A 20,252-nucleotide genomic window follows, 5' to 3' on the forward strand; every position below is an offset into this window, starting at 1 on the left:
TTAATTCTGGAGTCTTCTGGTGAGTTTGTCAATGAGGACGAAACATCTGAGGATTTCCTTGCGAATGATCTCCCAGGCACACAGGCTGTATCGCTTTTCTTTAAGGAAAGAGTCCATCATCTGAAAGTATTGTTTGACCCTCCAGCTGGTGAGCTGCAGGTCCTCACTTTCTGGCTTGGTCATTTCCTTCTCCATGTGTACTGTCAAACACGCCTCCAGCCTCTGAACTTGGTGGTAAAGTCCATTTTGGAACCTGTCTATGGAAGCCCCATCCCAGGCACTTTGGGTGAGGTTTTTGCTAAAGATGTTGAAGATCTCTTGGAGAATCTCTTGGATTATCATTTTGGCATTCTCCGTTTGGGGCACTGAGAGCTGAATAAAGTCCACAGTGGGCTTGAAAGCTTCTCTTTCATGTAAGCATTGTGCGATGGAATTTCTGCTCATTTTCTCCAGAAGCTCTAAGCTTTCTTTGTTCATCTTGTTCTGCTGGAATTGAAGCATGGTACAGAGCCGCGAGGAGATTTCCCTGGAGAAGAGCAGGAGGAGGCAAAAGTGCAGCAAACATCTGCTGGTCATGATGACGTCTGTATATTCCTTTGACTTCTCTGGAACCTTGAGACTGCAGTTTGTTGAGGGTTCTACAAGGACTGCTGTGTCTTTCCTTCATGTTTCTGAATTTAAATATTTTCTTGCAGAATTTTTCTTTCATCATTTTCTGATTTTCCTTTCTGGAGGCATCAGTTTCTCCTTTCTGTTGAATTCTGCCTCATCTGGTTCTTTTACCTCATTTCCCTACTTTCCTACCTCTCTGAAAGTGACTGCAAATGGGTATCCACAGCCCTGCAAAGACATGGTGAATGTTCACTATTTAAAAGTATTTTTGGTGCATGAATTTAAAGATATGATTTGATAAGATCATCCACAATTCAGAAGAAAGAGAATACTCCGGCTCCATCTGTACTACAGTGATCTTAAGAAAGAAGCTTTGTGTCTACCCAGAGGTTGTGTCTACATTGGCACAAATCTTTGAAATAGCCATATTTCGAAGATTGCTAATAAGGCGCTGAATTGAATATTCAGTGCCTTATTAGAATTAGGCCGCTTCCGGCAGCGGCGCTTCGAAAGCACCGCTTTCAAAAGCACGCTGTTCGGCATGGCTACACGGGGGTCCTTTTCAAAAGGACCCCGCACCTTTCGAAATCCCCTTATTTCGATCAGTGATCGGGATAAGGGTATTTTGAAAGGTGCGGGATCCTTTCGAAAAAGATGCCCGTGACAGCCCCGTGGAGCTGTGCGCTTTCGGAAGCGTCCTCATGTTGATGAGGAGCTGAATTGAATATTTAGTGCCTCATTTGTAATCTTCAAAATGGCCATTAGCATGGCTATTTCGAAGATTTGTGACCATGTGGACACAGCCAAAGAGTGCGCACAGAAAAAAAAGGCATCAGAAGGGTAATCTGCTCTTTCGAAAGAGAGTGTCTACACGACCCCTCTCTTTCTAAGAACAGGCCAGGGATCAAAAAATCAAGCCCCATGGGGGACTGCTCTTTTGGAAAAAAGGGCCTGCGGAACGTCTACGTGGCTTTTCTTTTGAAAGAAGCTTTCAAATGGGACCACTCTTCCTGAAATGGGAAAGGAAGAGTGATTTCTAAAGGAGTGACTCATTCTCTTGATTTACTTTCAGAAGAATGCTCTGTGGGATCTTTTGAAACAGCCCCCTTCTTTTGAAAAACTTTCAAAAGAACTTGCTAGTGTAGACGCAGCTCCCTGTTCACCAAACCCTGCACATCTGATTCATAAACTCTCCTGTTTTATAGATTGAAATGTTTTGAATTATTTAACAGCTCAGGTATCCTTATGGTGAGGGAGGCATGGAGGAAGTTGAGTATAGGGTCAGCCCTGTGGAACACTGGAACAATTGGTGGAATGGGAGTATTGAGCGCCACTGAACCATACAGCAAACCCTGTACTTTATCAAAAGCACTTTGAGCCACGTTTAGTATTGGTTAATTTCAATTTTAACCACGCATTCTGGAAAGCCCATTTTAAACACAAGTGCCCGGAAAATATCATCTTCCTTCTGAGAAGCCAGAGCAGACAGAGCACTTGCTCTGAGTGAATGGAAGTGCTTTTTGTCTTTTATTTATTTCAACATTTGAATGTACGTAATGTAGGTGAGGCATCGATGCCCTGGTTGTGTTTGAGCATCATGTTCTGAAGGTCTATTGGTAACTTTAAGTAGATGACGGTGGTGAAAAATGGAGAAAACCTTGTAAAACAGAACACTCAACGATTTACACTGGGTAGACAGATATCCACATGGATGACTGTGATTACAGCACGGACAGAAGGAGGTTCTGAAGAGAAGACACACGAGATCTTTGGAACAGGCAAAGGTCTGGTTTGTAATTAATCCAAGAATATTTTTTTAAAAACATCAAAGTCAGTGTTCACTGCTTCCTTGTCTTTTAACGTTTACTTTCCGTTTTGCTTGGGCAGGAAAACTCTTGTGCTTTGTTTCAGCTCCTTGGATACTTGTGGTCCATTGTCATTTTCTGGTTTTCTTTTGCTAGCACAGGCAGGTGTGCTGAATTTTTCCATTCCAGCAGGAAAATGTTTTTTTCACCCAAAAAGAAAATTCTTATTTTCTCTGAAATTAGAAAGGAAAAATGATATTCAGAAATCATGAAATGACTTCTGTGCATCTTAATTTCTTTGGTGAGTCTCAACACTTTTTGCACTCTCAGAAGACAGTTCAGATTTTTTCCATCAGTTACATAAAAGTTTAAATGAGAACATAAGAAGGCTAGCTGAGTCAGACCAAAGGTCTGCCTCGGTCACGATCCTCTCTTCTAACAGTGGCCACTGTTAGGTGGGAATGAACAGAAAATGGAATCATCAAGTGAGGGTGAGGTAAGTGGGTGCACCCCTATGCGCTGCTCCAGCAATAGGCAGCTGCGCTTCTACAAAAGCCAGTTGGAGCACTCTATTCACACCGTGAGCCGGGCACACTGCTCAGTAAACTGCTGGGATGCAGCTTGCAGTGCGCTTTGACGGGCTACCTCTCCACTAGATGAGAAAATCGCTTTTAAGACAGTTAGCTTGATTGTAGAATGTCACTGTTCTCACGAACACCATTCGGGTGGTTTCAGGGATCACGATGGTCTTTATTAGGACACCGAACACGCGAGTCAGGGCATTGCCAAGTTCGAATTTAAAAGGTCGAATCAATGGTGATGTGGAAATGACAAGGCGCATGAAGGGCCTGGGTGCACACCACTGGAAGGGGCAGAACAAAGAAGGGAAGGGGTGGGGCCAAGAGCAGACAGCCCACAGCACCACCTGGACCGCAGCGCTGGCCCCCCTTACAACAGCATAGAGCATCTCTGGCACTTCAAAGGGGCCTTGGGCTCCAGCCATCGCTGCTGCCGCTGGCATTTAAAAGTTCCCATGCTGCCTGCAGGATTTCACTTTGGCACTGTGCCTTTTCATTTCTGTGTTACTCACTTTGCCTTTTTTGTAGACCCCCGTCTGAACTTAAATGCTGTAGTTGGGCTGCTGTAGTGTTTTCTCCAGACATAGAGCTGTAAGTGTGGAACCAGAAGTGTTTCAGATCACACGACCATGGAGATCCTGGAGGTCAATCACTTATGGAGCAGGCTAAATTTGGTCTTACGGACCTATCTCCTGTCCTTCCCTATGCTATTCATACCTACGTGGTACCATGACCACCGGCTCCTCCCCAGTACTACACATAAGTCTTTCTCAATCTTTGGAGCAGGCAGCAATTCACCACAAGATTCTCTGTCATTGCAAACCCAGCTATCTATATTACTAATGATCTAACCTCCTGTTACTGATACCTGTCAGAGGGATAGCCATGTTAGTCTGTATCCGCCAAAATGACAAGATGGCCTTAGCTCATAAAAGTTTTCCTCCAAAATATCTGTTTGTCTACAAGCGGCCAGAGGACTTCTCATTGTCATCACTGATATATGTCCCTTCCTAGTAACTGGAATTGTCTCTGAGGGAGAGGGATCCTCATTGTGAAAGGATAACATGACATCCTTTGGAAGGAGGGTCCCAGTTATGGGATTGTTTCCCTCCACTCCAGCTGGAAATTCTCCTTGCATGAGACTTTCACCCACCTGAGCAGTACAGACGCTGTCTGAGCAGAGATGGGACTGAGCCACATCCCAGAAAATATCCTCTCCATACCTCTCTGTGTCCCTTAACTCCCTCAGGAACAGTGGGTGCTTCTTTCTCTATTAGGTGCATGAAAATCAGACTTCAGAACCTCCCTGAGGGAAATACAGCATAAAGGGTGTTGGCAGTGAGTTGAAGTGGCGTGCCCCAGGGATCAGTTCTGGGGCCGGTATTTGTTAAGTCGCAGTAGAGCAGAAAAGGACCTGGTGAGATTACAGTGGATGGGAGGCTGAATATGATTCAGCAATGTGCCCTTGTAGCCAGGAAGGCAAATAACATATTCAGGTGCGCTAAGAGGAGCATTTCCAGTTGGTAGTTATTGGTGCCACATGAGGCCATATGCACACAAACTAGTTTTGGGAGCAGCACAAACAGCTTACACCCTCATGGCTTGCCCCAACCACAAGGAGTTCAGGGCCATCCTGGGCCCCCGTGACACCTCCTCCCCACCAGCCACACTGGACACCCCAGCTGAGGAGTCCCAGCTGGCCTTGGAGCCGGTGTCCGGTCCAGAAGCCAGCCCCGCAGTCCAGGGCCCACCCGAGGAGTCCACTTTTGGATAGCGGTGAAGGGATCCAGCAGTGAGGGCGGGGCTCGGCATAGACCTCCCATCTCGGAGCTCCAGCTGGGCATCCGTCCACCGGGTTTCCGCCAGCTGCAGCAGTGGATGGTCAGGTACGTACCACACAGGGCACACGCCCTGGGCCAAGGGGCGGGGGCACCAGATATGACCAGGGGCCACACACACACCCAGTGGACCCCGACCCACAACTGCCAAGACACAGCACAGTCCCAGGATGGTGGCATGGCAATCAGCACCTGTCATCACCCACACCCATGGACAGTGCCATGCCCAAACCCTTGTGGGGCAGGACCATGCAATGGAGTCACCAAGAGGGACACAACACCCACAGACAGAGGATGGAGACCCAGAACTGAAGGGAGGAAGGGGGCATGGGGCGCAGTCCAGCGCACAGTACTAACAGCATCCCCCTACCTCTCTCCCACTTTCCACGGTCGCACCATCCAAGGCCCCAGGCAGCCAGGCACAGCCCATAGTCTCCCAGAGCCCACCAGAGGTCAGGCACCAACATCGCCTGGGGACACTGCCAATGCCAGGACCAGCATGCCACCACTGGACCCAGGGGTCACCTCCCATGGACCTACAGCTCCTGGCAGTTCTCTGGCGGCAGACAGAGGTGGCCGAGGAGAGGCGGTGGTTCAATAACAAGGAGTTCATCTGGCACTGGGCACTGTGTCAGGATTTCATGGGGGGTCTTCCAGGACATAGCTGGGTGGTTCTGGGAGGCAGCGGCCCAGCTCTCGTCCCTTGCTGCCCTCCCTGCTCCTTCACCTGATGCTTCTCCTGTGGCCCCACCTACCACCTCACCTGCCAGCCTCCTAAGACTGGAGCCCACTGGGGCTGAAGACCGGCTGGTGGAGGCATCCTGGCCACACCTGTCAGTTCTCCCAGCTCCCAGCCTGCCACGCCAGGGACCACAGGTAAGTGGGGTGGTGCAACCAAAAGCCACCAGGCGTCGCACGCCTCTACCTGCACCCCAGATGGGTGGGCAAATGGCTGAGCCATCCACTGGCCCCTGTTTGTACGTAGTTGTTCCCCCATTTGTACATAGTTGTCCCTCCATTTGTCAATTAGTTCCAGTTTTTGTTGTGCACATACCACCAGTTTTATCAATGTTCGTTAATCCACAGTTTTATTTTTCAAGGAACCTGAGACGTGTGCTTGTTGGGGGACGGAGTGTAGGTGGTGTGAGCAGTGTGCGGTAGGCCCGCCGGGGATAGCCAGGTATTTGCTCAGGGATCCCCCTGATCGAAATGGGCCTGCAGGGTCTCATGGACCCGTACACCTTCTGATGGGGCTGAGAACCTGGTGAGGCAGCCGGCTGGGGGAAGCCTGTGCCGGCGTCGACTGCCCACTCCTGGACGAAGGCCTCCTCTTTGCTCTTGTCGATGTTGTAAAGGGTGCAGCACACACCCACAACCTGGGGGATGTTCTGAAGGCCGACGTCCAGGCAGGTGAGGAGGCACCGCGAATGGCCTTCAGAAAGCAAAACGTCCTCTCCACTACCTGGCGGGCATGGTTTAGGTGACTATTGAACTGCTCCTGGCTGGCAGTCAGATGACTGGTATATGGGTGCACGAGCGAGGGCTGGAGGGGGAAGGCCACATCCGTCATAAGGCAGAGCGGCACGGTGGTGTCACCCAGAGGGATCTGCTTCTGGGGGATGTAGGTCCCCGCCTCCAGGTGGCGGCACAGGCCCGAGTTCCAGAAGACATGGGCATAGTGTGTACAGCCATGCCAGCCAAAGTACACATCCTGGAAGCGGCCCCAGCTGTCCACCATGGCGTGCAGGACCACATAGTGGTAGCCCCTCTGGTTTATGTATCATCTCCCGCTATGGTCCGGGGCGCGGATGGGGATATGGGTCTCATCTAGGACCCCGAAGCAGTTTGAGAACCCCATGGCAGCAAATCCGGTGATGGCCACGTCCAGGTCCCCAACTCGAATGACCCTCTGGAGCAGCAAGGCATTGAGTGCACAGCCACCTGTGGGGAGGGAACACAAACGCCCTTGAGGGTGTGCAGTGTGCCCCAGACCCCTTCCGCCAGTCACCCCTCCCAGGCACCCCTCCACCCAGCCCTCCCTCCCAGACGACCCCTCCCTCCCCAGGCCTCCACAAGGGGCCCCTTCCAAGGCTGCTGCTGCTGCTGAGGGTCCATGCCTGCTTTTACTAGGTCTGCGAGAGTGTGGTTAGCACTCTGCAGACCTTGTGCTATACAGGCCGCATGCGTCTGGGAGGGGCTCTTTAAAGGAGCACTTGCTGTTACCCCGGAAGGGCTAGTTCAGCCTGTGACCCTGTCTGCAGACTCTCCTGGCCCCGTATTTGGAAGGAGAGAGCTTGTGTGTGTGGACGCTCTGCTTTTCCTACAGGGGCGGCCCCTTTCCACATTCCCCATCGCTGCTTCAACGTTGAACATCAACAGCACAAGGCCTGGAGGGTGTGTGGACGCTACACAATGAAGAAGCCTATTTCGATGTTGTTAATCAGCAACAGACTACTTTGACGTAGTGTCCTAGTGTAGAAGTAGCCTTTGCGAGATAAGTTTACCTAAACCTGACTGACGGAGAGGAAAAGTTATGTCCACATCTGCCTCCCTGGGGTGGGGAATACGGGGTCTATGCACATGGCAACCTGATTGACCGGGAGCCAGTTCACATATATCTCATTAAGTGGAGGAAGGAATTTGCAACTTTGAACCCAAAAGCCTGACGTAGTCCCCTTGGAATGCCACTGTTTCCATCACCCTTTAGCTGCCCCTTACAAACCTCATTTCATCACCAATGCTGCACCAAACACCTGCAACTTCAATTCCTGGGGGGAAAAATAACCTGAGGACAGGCAGAAGTGCAGAAAGTGCAGAGCTGAGGTTCTGGTTTGTTGTGTGTTGGCGTGCTCCCATTAATTAACATGGCTATTTTTCTTATAGAGTCCCTGCTGAATCTGTGTTTAGGTTCACATTGGACTTTAGTGAGTCCTCAAGTCCACTCTCTCATGTCAATGGGAAGCTCAGGTACGCTAAGTAAGGCAAATACTTTCAAGAGCTTTGCTGAACTAGAGATTGGAAGTAGAACATCAGAAGATTTTTATTTTAATATATCAAATTCACACAAATCACTCATGCTGTAGGTTGCTATTTTGTGGAAATAAATATTTATTTATAAATATGATAAAAACCTCTGAAAAATAAATAAAAGCAATAAATTAATACTGTGCATAAATATACACAAATAAAAATAAACACCCTTCTAAAAATCCAGTAAAACACTGTCACAGTGGAAGAAGAGAATAAATTGTTCAACTAGGTGAAAATTCAAGCACAGCTATTTATGGGTGACTTCGAAATTGGGATTTTCTTGTTTCTTTCCTATTAATCTTTACAGGAGAAAACAACCACTTCCAGATACTTCACTTGCTTATGAGTCCATGTCAGGATCTTTCAATGCCATTCCACACAGCACGTGAGGGAATTTAGCAAGAGATGTGGAAAATCGGTCAGAGAATCTCCTGCACATCCATGGATGTGAGAAATTCTGTTGGACGATTGCTTGGACAGCTACTTTACCAATCTCTTTCTGGGCTTCAGGACTTCTATGGCCACAGCGAGTTTCTTCCTTCATTCTGACTTTGCAGGAATATTATGCTTCCATTGTGTTTGAAAGTTGTCCAGTTCACATAGGTGATGCCGAAGTGAAGTTTGTGACAGTTTGCGTGTAAGAGCACATTTAAGAGCAGACCAAGACATAGTCTGAGCAAATGTGCAATATCAATGATTATGAAATCCTGAGGTTTTTCTACTTCTGTTCAAATAACATGTGGAGTTCTGTAATACTGTCAGCAATATCTTCACTTTCCAATTTTTTCAGAACGAATAAATGGCAATGGCAAGTAGTAACAGTGCAGTTGGAGTGTAACAGTAGAATGAGTCATTTGTATAACTCTGGATAGATGACAAAGGTCTCAAAAGTTACCGTCTGCAGAATCAACGTACAGACGAAGGTCTCCAGGCGAGATTCGGTGTCACTCCTCTGTTTTTATCCAGCATTCTTTGACTATGCTGGAATGAAAAAAGGTACTGGTTGAATGTAAAGAGTTTAGATGTAGTTCAAAGACTATATGTAAGAGTTAAAATATGTTCTGTGTTTTTCTTAGCTGATGTCAAATGATAAATCCTGAGGCTAACTGTACTTTCAGTATTTTCATAATTTGTTATTTATAAAATTGTTGAATTTAGGAGAAAACACAACAAAAAAAAAGCAGAAGTACCACCTTTGATCATCCGTATGTGCACTTTAGATGGTGGGATAGAAAAGTGTGGGCACAGACTCCACAATTTTCGGTGCCCTGACTAGAATGTTGTATAACGAAGAAATTCTTGGAAATCTTTTCCCCTATGTAGACACTGACTTGGAAAAGTTAGATTTGTTATGGTTAGTTGTCACTCAAGGTATTTTGTAATTAGTAATCAGTGATGTTATCTTTGTATAATTTTTCATCTAGAACATTATGTATGTGATAGAGAAAAACTAAGTCATATGTTCCTCCAGAAAGAATATAACCTGAGTTTGCAAGAGCTCTGTGGGCAAAATTACTGAGGTAGAAAGATTAAACTGTGTACACAATTGGAGTAAAAAAACTTCTGTCCATCTCATCTTAATTGTTGTGTTTAAATAATAGCATTTTAGTTTTTTAGGAAAAAGAAATGTGTGGTACCTTCATTTTCAAGTCTCTTTGTGAGTATGTTGAGGAAGACAAAACATCTGGAGATTTCCCTACGGACGATCTCCCAGGCACACCGGCCGTATTGCTTTTCATTCAGGAACTGGTGTATTGTCTGGAAGTATCTCTTCAGCTTCAGGCTGGTGCGCAGGAAGCTCTCATTTCCTGGGTAGGTTCTCTCCGTTTCTAGCTCAGCACTCAAACATGTCTCCAGCTTCTCAGTCTGCAAGTGAAGTCCATTTTGGAATTGCTCTATGACAGTCCCATTCCATGCAGCTTGGGTGAGATTATTGTTGAAGATCTGCAAGAGGTCTTGGAGGATCTGCTGGATGGCTGCCTTGGCGTTCTCTTGCCGGGACAGTCGGATCTTGAGAACGTCTCCAGGTTTGAAAGCCGTCCTTTCATGTACACATTGGAAAGGAAAGTTTCCCCCCATTTCCTCCAGATGCTCTAAGCTCTTTCTGTTCATTTTGGTTTGTAGAACATGAAGCCTCCTGCAATCCAGACAAGAGATTTCACTGGAGAAGAGCAGCATGAGGCAAAAGTGCAGGAAACTCCTGTGGATCATGTTGATGCCTTAGATTCCTTGCCTTTAGGTACCGCTTGAGCAACTGGTGCCTGTTCAAGGTCTTCTTTAAGAGTCTGTGTTTCCAACCCCTGTTTTGGAATTTAAATATTCTGGAGTGAAAGGCTTTTCTGTCATCACTTTCTAGTTCCAAGGGTTTTCCAGCTTGAGGTTGTGACTTTTAATTTCCTTCTTTTCATTCAAGAAAGTGGATAATCAGAAGGAGAAAACCAATGTACGTACCTTTTTATATGACAATGATACCCAGTGGTTCTTACCATCGATTCCACATATGACCTGCCTCCCAACATCACCCCCCAATCACTTTCTATTAGAAAAAGAAAATATAAAGAGGAAGAAGCGTATGATGAGAAACAGTTGACATAGAGCAGCTGGAAATTAGAGCAGGAAGTTTTCTGTCGCTTCCCAAGTGTCTGTACTAGCGCTGTTTGGAATGAATATCTGTTATATTAGTAAGCTGAGCCGTGCGCTAATATTTGGGGAGATTGAGTTAGGGGGCAAACTATTGTAGTTCTTTTTGCAAGAATCTTCACTAAGCAGTGATGTGTAAAGCTGCTGTTCCCTCACTTTGTCAGCAGATGGAACACGCTCCCTCTCTGGTGTGACACTCAAAATCAGGAAACCCTACTATGCCCCAGCTGTCCCATTGCTGTCTCAGAGGGCATTAAGAAACTTGGAGCTTTACTTAGGAACCTGACTGCAGTCGTGACAAACCTGAGGAGCAGGTTCAGCTGACGGCTGGGAACCTGTTTTTTGTCAGGCATTTCTGAGTAGTTTCCAGAGATGTAGTCCAAAGGGAGTTGTCCAAAAAGACGTTGTGGATAATCAATATGCTAGAGAGACTGTTACAAATGAATTAGGCTCACAGTTTCAAACACGATTTACTTTTTACAACACAAGCTTTCTTCCTTTTTCATTGCACATTTCTCTGGGCTTAAAACACTGAAGCCCAAGTGTTCTGTTGAATAAGCTGCACCTCCTGCAGCAAGTTTCACTTTCTGTTTTTTATACCACAGCACTGGTATGTGACAATGGAGTTTCCATCACTGAATCCAAAAACTGAAAAGGAATTTTTATATTAATCCTCTAAAAAGGAAAAATAAAATATTTTCTTTTTATGATATTTCCTTTCCATCTCCCAGTCCTTTAAATTCTAGTGCTTTCTATTAATCGTCATCTAAGGCTTGTGCCTAAACTATATATTCCTGGAAACGTTTCTGGAGCTTTTTCCCCCTCTGCGTATCAGCCATCTTTATCTGAATTTGTAATGAATGATAAATTGATGGCCTTTTCCTACTTGCAAATGAGTTGCAAATAAATGCAGATTTTGCCAATATATGTATATTAAATGGTTTAACAAATGATGTGTATTTATAGAACTTCATGAACAACTATATCTTTACGCAAATATTCTTTTCAAAGAAAAACTGACGCACAAAATTTCTGATGATCTAGACAAAGGGACAGAGGTTTTTCATAAATTTTAATGTCTCAGATGTTTGTGTTATAGCTGACATGTGTTGTTTGCAGTGTTATTGTTGACTGAGCAGTCTCTGGAAACACGAACCACACAAAACTTGGAAGAGATCTGATCCACCAGGCATCTTCATTCATATCTTTTAAAATGTTTGATGGAGGGTAATGTTTAGTCATATTTCTGTCTTGTCAATACAAGTGATGCACTGCAAGAGAAGGCTACAGTGACCCTGACCCAGGCCTATAAAATGGCCTGCAGAGTGGAATCGTCTGAGGCAAGGAGTTGCATGAGGTTTCTTCTTTTTCTTCGTTTCTTGTGTAATTAAGAGAAGGGTAACGAGGTATTAGAATGCTGTGCAAAGGATTTGGGTGTTGCAACCTAAACATTGCACGTGGCCTTCTGAAGAGCTAATCAAGAAGGCTCACAGCTCGAGGTGTACGTCGGGGAGAAGACATGTTAAACTGTGAAGGTATTTGGGTGCTGAGAGCTAGTCCTGAGGACCTAATGCTGGTAGACTGCAGGGCTCCATTTCCATGAAGGGGTAATGTAGTGAAAATCAGAGCCCAGGAAATGTGTCAGAAAGGCCAAGGGAAGAAACCTTGCAGCCACTTCCAGAGACCCAGGGTCGTTGAACATCCAATGTAGATTCAGTTTCTGATGAGCAGTCAAGAGAGCAGCCCAGAAAAACTGAGACCTGGGGATACCTGGGCTGGTGCCTCCAAGCCTGGGAGAGGGAAAGTGTGAACTGAGTGTATATAGGCTTGACTGAGAGGGCTAAAGGGAGAGGTGTAGGCAAGTCTGAATGAGGGAGGAGGGAGATCAGGCCTTGGCACGCTTTGGAGAGTGAGACTGAGCACACTGAAACCTGCTTGATGGTGTGGATTGGAAGAGCCGGTGGGTGCAGCTGCCTGCATGGAACAGGAATGAGAATTGGAGGTGGCATGGAGTTGCACTTGCCAATGGGAAGCCAGTCTGTGTGCACGTGGCTGGAATGTTACCTGGAGTAACAGTAATCAGGGAGTTCCCACAAAGAAAGGCGTCATCTTCAGGGAAGAAGGGGGCATGCAAACATGCAGGGAACCTGAGAGCTCACACACCCAGTGATTGCTTGTAACCATATTGTGAGGAAGTGCTGGAGACTTGGACTTGTGATTGATTTCACTTTCCGATGTGTGAATGAGGTTTAGTTTAAGGGCACAGACAGGTTAATTACCAAAGAGTTTAATTGATGAGGTTTTGGTGCAGCTTGCCAGCTTGATTGGTGGAGTAGAAGAGGGAAGAAGGGGTAGGGATCTATATTGCGTATGGTGGATTAGGTGGAAAATAATTATTACAAAGTTTGTGGGATTTTTTTCACAGTGGAAGAATTGGGAATTTCAAATTCATCAGTTCATTTCAATGTGTTTACAACTTTGTGCTTGAAGCGGGAATGTCTGTGGGGCAGGTGACACATGCTTACCTACTTTTCGGAACTGAAGTTTTCAGGATGAACAACTATCGATTTGTTCTTTTGAAGGTTTAGCCGAGTAGGTGTATAGCGTGGCTACCCCCCTGAGACTCATTAGCATGCACGGCAATGCATTTATCAATATGAAGTGGAAAAAAGAACTGCTCGCTACTTTTACAAATGTTGTTGTTTTGGTTATAAAAGCTACAAATCACTGGTGTTGGAGGTTGCCATTTTTTATTAAATCATATTTTGGAATCCCTATGACGTTGACCAGTAGAGTTGGTGATGCTGGTGACAGGTTACAAAGAAACTACATACGCCGGGCTAAACTAACAGTTAGAAAAAATGCTCTTTTACCCAAAAAACAGCGAGTGTCATAAGAATGCAATTAGGGACACTCAACATGGTTCTGCCACAGTACTATTTACTTATTCTTTTCCCTTTAAGAGTACAGCCACATTTTAACTACACTTCAATTTGTAAATCTACATTTCACCCATTTCAAGTCTGCAAAAAACAGAATTGTTTTTAGTTCTTTGCCTTTTTTTCAAATGCTTATTTAATTCAGACCACAATGACTGTAGGTTGCCATTTGCTATAAAATAATAATTTATTCTTCAGTTTTATCTCTGATGAAATATAAATAAGATAAATACCAAACTTACATAAATATTCTTTTACAAATATAAAATCATCAGAAAAGGTTTCCAGAGTATACAATAGAAGAAACAGGTGCAAAAGCTTTTAAAATTCCACAGCATCTCATTTCCTGTGATGTATAGAATATTAATAGGTTTCAGACAGTACTTCTGAAAAAGTTGGTTTCCAAACTCCAGTTTGTGAATTCATCCTATAATTGAAATGTTCTTAATTCTTCTTGGACGATCTTGCTCGCATTCAGGGTAAACCGCTTCTCTGAGAGGAAACAACTGGCATCTCTTCATTTTCATCCAAAGGAGCTGGAAGTCTTTTCTCCAGTCTTTGTTAAAGTGTCCAACATTCCATCATTGCAGCCACACTTGTCCAGCTGGCTGCTGGATGCATGTTCGACTCTCTGAATGGAACGCCTTCCTCAGGTAGTTTGGAAGAGATTTTTGCAAAATCAGCATGACATGTCTTGGAGCATTTCCTGGATTGTCACGCGGGCATTCACCTCCAGGGACACTCAGAATTTGAGAACCTCTGGGTGCCAACGGAAATTTCTCTCTTTGTTCTCATAGAGTAGATAAATTGTCTATACCTTTTTGTTTTGAAACTGTTCCAGTGGCCACACTACCTGTTACACTTCAGAGATGAGATTTGATCCACGAAGAATTGGACCACAGAAATACATAGCACACACATAAAGTCAACAATGGTTTAAGTCCAACCCTGTCTTTTAAAATTCCTAATTGTCTTGTAACATTGCATTGATATCGTTCACTTTGCATTTTAGAGACTGAATACATCAACAGAATATTATCACATAGAATGTAATGTATGCAGCTGGAATTTCATTGTAGAGCAAATGCATTGCAGAATATGTTCCATGTTATGGAGCGTGAGAAGTATTTGTGGGAGAATCAACACAAAAGAAGGATTCCACTTGATTCAGCTGTTTTATCCTCAGGAGCTGCCACATGTAGAACTGAAAGGAAATGAGAATTGGATAAAATACAAAGGGAAAAAAATAGATTTGTTGTATTGGGCTCAATAAACTCAATGAAACTATCTTTTCTTCACATAATCTCATAAGAATTCGAATTTGTTCGTATTTTTATCAAAATCCCTAGGAAGCTTCTCAAGGTTTAGAATAGAAGATCTCAGTGCAAAAGAAAAATGATTAGTAATGATGATCATAGAATTCTTAACACCTATATCAAAGTCAGAGGAGTTTGCTGTGAAGATGTGTGTTTGTGGGGGGGAAAAAACTACGACTGTCTGATGGCCAAAGTGCCAGTGAGGTGCCTACAGACTCTACAAATGTTTACATTGTTGCCTTGCCTGCCAATTACCTACTGAGTAAAAGAACTGATACGTCAATAAAGAAGATGTGCAAAGAGAAAAAATAGTAGAAACATAGAAGAATGAAACCCTGTCATTGCAAATCCATTTTCAGTACAGGACAAGAATATCAGTTGTTCTTTGTCCAGTGATTTTTTTAGAAGGTGTAGCAGGAGCAATATAATCAGAATTATAAAATATCTACCCTCTCTCTCTATCTGTTTAGCTGTATAAGTTAAAGTAACGTTAACTCATTTACTCCAGGGAAATCTTTTTGAATGTACCTTAATTCTGGATTCTTCTGGTGAGTTTGTCAATGAGGACGAACCATCTGAGGATTTCCTTGCGAATGATCTCCCAGGCACACAGGCTGTATCGCTTTTCTTTAAGGAAAGAGTCTATCCTCTGAAAGTATTGTTTGACCCTCCAGCTGGTGAGCTGCAGGACCTCACTTTCTGGCTTGGTCATTTCCTTCTCCATGTGTACTGTCAAACATGCCTCCAGCCTCTGAACTTGGTGGTAAAGTCCATTTTGGAACCTGTCTATGGAAGCCCCATCCCAGGCACTTTGGGTGAGGTTTTTGCTAAAGATGTTGAAGATCTCTTGGAGAATCTCTTGGATTATCATTTTGGCATTCTCCGTTTGGGGCACTGAGAGCTGAATAACATCCATGGTGGGCTTGAAAGCTTCTCTTTCATGTAAGCATTGTGCAATGGAATTTCTGCTCATTTTCTCCAGAAGCTCTAAGCTTTCTTTGTTCATCTTGTTCTGCTGGAATTGAAGCATGGTACAGAGCCGCGAGGAGATTTCCCTGGAGAAGAGCAGGAGGAGGCAAAAGTGCAGCAAACATCTGCCGGTCATGATGACGTCTGTATATTCCTTTGACTTCTCTGGCACCTTGAGACTGCAGTTTGTTGAGGGTTCTACAAAGACTGCTGTGTCTTTCCTTCATGTTTCTGAATTTAAATATTTTCTTGCAGAATTTTTCTTTCATCATTTTCTGATTTTCCTTTCTGGAGGCTTCAGTTTCTCCTTTCTGTTGAATTCTGCCTCATCTGGTTCTTTTACCTCATTTCGTACCTCTCTGAAAGTGACCGCAAATGGGTATCCACAGCCCTGCAAAGACATGGTGAATGTACACTATTTAAAAGGATATTTGGTGCATGAATTTAAAGATATGATTTAAGAAGATCATCCACAATTCAGAAGAAAAAGAACACACCGATTCCGTCTACACTACAGTGACCTTTAGAAAGAAGCTTTGTGTCTTCTCAAAGGTTGTGTCTACATGGGCACAAATCTTTGAAATAGCCATATTTCGAAGATTGCTAATAAGGCGCTGAATTGCATATTCAGTGCCTTATTCGAATTAGGCCGCTTCCGGCAGCAGTGCTTCAAAAGCACTGCTTTCAAAAGCACGCTGTTTGGCGTGGCTACACAGGGGTCCTTTTTGAAAGGGACCCCGCACTTTTCAACATCCCCTTATTTCAATCAGTGATCGGGATAAGGGGATTTTGAAAGGTGCAGGATCCTTTCAAAAAAGATGCCCCTGGCAACCACGTGGAGCTGTGCGCTTTCGGAAGAGTCCTCATGCCAATGAGGAGCTGTATTGAATATTTAGTGTCTCATTAGTAATTGTCAAAATGGCCATTAGCATGACTATTTTGAAGATTTTTGACCATGTAGACACAGCCAAAGAGTGCGCACAGAAAAAAAAGGCATCAGAAGGTAATCTGCTCTTTTGAAAGAGAGTGTCTACACCACCCCGATCTTTGTAAGAACAGGCCAGGGATCAAAAAAGCAGGCCCCATGGGGACTGCACTTTTGGAAAAAAGGGCCTGCGGAGTGTCTATGTGGCTTTTCTTTTGAAGGAAGCTTTGAAATGGGACCACTCTTCCTGAAACGGGAAAGGAACAGTGATTTCAAAAGGAGTGACACATTCTCTTGATTTACTTTCAGAAGAATGCTCTGTGGGATCTTTTGAAACATCCCCCTTCTTTTGAAAGCTTTCAAAAGAACTTGCTAGTGTAGACGCAGCCTCCCTGTTCACCAAACCCTGCACATCTGATTCATAAACTCTTCTCTTTTACAGATCGAAATGTTTTGAATTATTTAACAGCTCAGGTATCCTTATGGTAAGGGAGGCATGGAGGAAGTTGAGTATAGGGTCAGCTCTGTGGGACACTGGAACAATTGGTGGAATGGGAGTATTGAGCGCTACTGAACCATACAGCAAACCCTGTACTTTATCAAAAGCACTTTGAGCCACGGTTAGTTTTGGTTAATTTCAATTTTAACCATGCATTCTGGAAAGCCCATTTTATACACAAGTGCCCGGAAAATATCATCTTCCTTCTGAGAAGCCAGAGCAGACAGAGCTCTCGCTCTGAGTGAATGGAAGCTCTTTTTGTTTTTTATTTATTTCCACATTTGAATGTACATAATGTAGGTCAGGCATCAATGCAGCGGTAGGGCTTCAGCATCACGTCCTGAAGGTCTGTTGGTAACTTTGAGTAGCTGACGGTGGTGAAAAATGGAGTATACCTTGTAAAATAGGACACTCAACTCTTCACACTTGGTAGAGAGATATCCACATGGATGACTGTGATTACAGCACGGACAGAAGGAGGTTCTGAAGAGAAGGCACACGAGATCTTTGTAACAGGCAAAGGCCTGGTTTGTAATTAATCCAAGAAGTTTTTTTTAAAAACATCAAAGTCAGTGTTCACTGGTTCCTTGTCTTTTAACATTTACTTTCCCTTTTGCTGGGGCAGGAAAAGTCTTCTGCTTTGTTTCAGCCCCTTGGATACTTGTGGTCCATTGTCATTTTCTGGTTTTCTTTTGTGAGCACAGGCAGGTGTGCTGAATTTTTCCATTCCAGCAGGAAAATGTTTTTTTCACTCAAAGAGAAAATTCTTATTTTCTCTGAAATTAGAAAGGAAAAATGATATTCAGAAATCATGAAATGACTTCTGTGCATCTTAATTTCTTTGGTGAGTCTCAACACTTTTTTGCTCTCAGAAGACAGTTCAGATTTTTTCCATCAGTTACATGAAAGTTTAAATGAGAACATAAGAAGGCTAGCTGAGTCAGACCAAAGGTCTGCCTCGGTCACGATCCTCTCTTCCAACAGTGGCCACTGTTAGGTGGGAATGAACAGAAAATGGAATCATCAAGTGAGAGTTAGGTAAGTGGGTGCACCCTATGCCCTGCTCCAGCAAAAGGCAGCTGCGCTTCTACAAAAGCCAGTTGGAGCACTCTATTCACACAGTGAGCCGGGCACACTGCTCAGTAAACTGCTGGGATGCAGCTTGCAGTGCGCTTTGACGGGCTACCTCTACACTACATGAGAAAATCACTTTTAAGACAGTTAGCTTGACTGTACAATGTCACTGTCTTCACAAAACACCATTCGGGTGGTTTCAAGGATCACGATGGTCTTTATTAGGACGTCGACCACGCGAGTTAGGGCATTGCCAAGTTCGAATTTAAAAGGTCGAATCAATGGTGATGTGGAAATGACAAGGCGCATGAAGGGCCTGGGTGCACACCACTGGAAGGGGCAGAACAAAGAAGGGAAGGGGTGGGGCCAAGGGCAGACAGCCCTTAGCACTATCTGGACCGCTATTCCTATCAGAAGAGGGAATAGCACCCTACGTTGACGTTAAACGTTGAAGTAGGGAGTGTGGAGGCGATCTGCGTCCCGCTACTTCGAAATAGTGGGGTCCTGCATGGTGGCCATCAGCTGAGGGGTTGAGACATGCTGTCCAGCCCCCGCGGTGCTCTACAATCACCGCACACTGCAGCCCTTAAAGCACTGCGCACCCGGATTTCCCATGGCTGGAAGCTGAGAGTGTGCAGGCAGCATCACAAGCACATGCTAGCCCAGCACACGCTCCACAGACCCCAATTCGTCCATGTAGTGCCATGACCTCCAGGAAACCGCCCCCGGTGCCCTCACGGCTCCTGACAGCCAAACAGGGGGCCAAAAAGCAGCGGCCACTCCTGGATGGTGGCTGAGGACGGATGATGGGGGGCATAGGCCATGGGCCATTGCACAATACTAACAGCCTTCCCCTCCCTCTTTCCCACTTTCTGCAGTCGCAGCATGCAAGGCCCCAGGCAACCAGGCAACCCATTTGTACATAGTTGTCCCCCCATGTGTACATTTGTTCCAGTTTTTGTTGTGCACACACCAGCAGACAGTTTTATCAGTATTCAGTCATCCACAGTTTTATTTTACAAGGAACCTGAGACGTGTGCTTGTTGGGGGATAGGGCGCAGGTGGTGGGGGCGGTGTGCGGTAGGCCTGCTGGTGATGGCCAGGGAGCTGCCCAGGGGTCCCCCTGATCGAAAGAGGCCCACAGGGTCTCGCGGACCCATACCCCCGCCTGGTGGGCCTGCTGACCTGGTGCAGTGGCCTGCTGGGCGAAGGCCATGCTGAAATCGACTGCCCACCCCTAAATGAAGACCTCCCTCTTCCTCTGGACTATGTGGAGTGTGCAGAACGTGCGCCCAACCTGGGGGATGTTCTGAAGGCCGACATCCAGGCAGGTGAGGAGGCACTGCCACCGGTCCTTCAGGTGGCCAAAGGTCCTCTCCACCACCTGGCAGGAGGGGTTAAGGCAATGGCTGAACCACTCCTAGCTGGCAGTGCGGTGGCCGATGTATGGGAGCATGAGCCAGGGCTGGAGGGGGTAGACCACGTCGGCTACAAGGCAGAGGAGCACAGTGGTGTCCCCAAGAGGGATCTCCCTCTGGGGGATGTAGGTCCCCGCCTGCAGCTGGTGGCACAGGCCCGAGTTCTGTAACACATGGGTATCATGTACAGCCAGGCCAGGCCACGTACACATCCTGGAAGTGGCTCCAGCTGTCCACCATGGCCTGCAGGATCATGGAGTGGTAGCCCCTCTGGTTTACATATCATCACCCGCTGTGGTCCAGGGCACAGATGGGGATATGGGTCCTGTCTAGGGAACCCCATGGCAGCAAATCCAGAAACGGTCATGTCCAGGTCCCCAAATTGGATGACCCCCCAGAGCAGCAAGGCATTGAGCACATGGACCAACTGTGGGGAGGAAACACAAGCGCCCATGAGGGTGTGCCCCAGGCCCCTCCCCCCCAGGCATCACTCGCAGGCAACCCCCCAGGTCTCTCCAACCCCTCCCTCCCAGGGCACACCCCACTCTCCAGCCCCACACCTGGGCCTCTCCCTCCCATGGCATCTCTCCCTCCCCAGGCCTCCACCCG

At 45.8% G+C, this 20,252-nt stretch overlaps 3 protein-coding genes across 3 annotated transcripts; all 3 read right to left on the minus strand.

Moving 5' to 3' along the window:
* Positions 1-576, minus strand: LOC142013065 (interferon beta-like). Its single transcript, XM_074994113.1, has one exon. The coding sequence runs from the start codon at positions 574-576 to the stop codon at positions 1-3; it is 576 nt and encodes a 191-aa protein (XP_074850214.1).
* Positions 577-9,468: 8,892 nt separating this feature from the next.
* LOC142013458 (interferon beta-like) lies at positions 9,469-10,074 on the minus strand. Its single transcript, XM_074994842.1, has one exon. It carries the CDS (start codon positions 10,072-10,074, stop codon positions 9,469-9,471), a length of 606 nt encoding a protein of 201 aa, XP_074850943.1.
* Positions 10,075-15,287: 5,213 nt separating this feature from the next.
* Positions 15,288-15,863, minus strand: LOC142013066 (interferon beta-like). The gene has a single exon (XM_074994114.1). The coding sequence runs from the start codon at positions 15,861-15,863 to the stop codon at positions 15,288-15,290; it is 576 nt and encodes a 191-aa protein (XP_074850215.1).
* Between the last annotated feature and the right edge of the window lie 4,389 nt (positions 15,864-20,252).

This window comes from Carettochelys insculpta, chromosome 5 (assembly GCF_033958435.1).
Source record: "Carettochelys insculpta isolate YL-2023 chromosome 5, ASM3395843v1, whole genome shotgun sequence".
Taxonomy (NCBI): Eukaryota; Metazoa; Chordata; order Testudines; family Carettochelyidae; genus Carettochelys; species Carettochelys insculpta.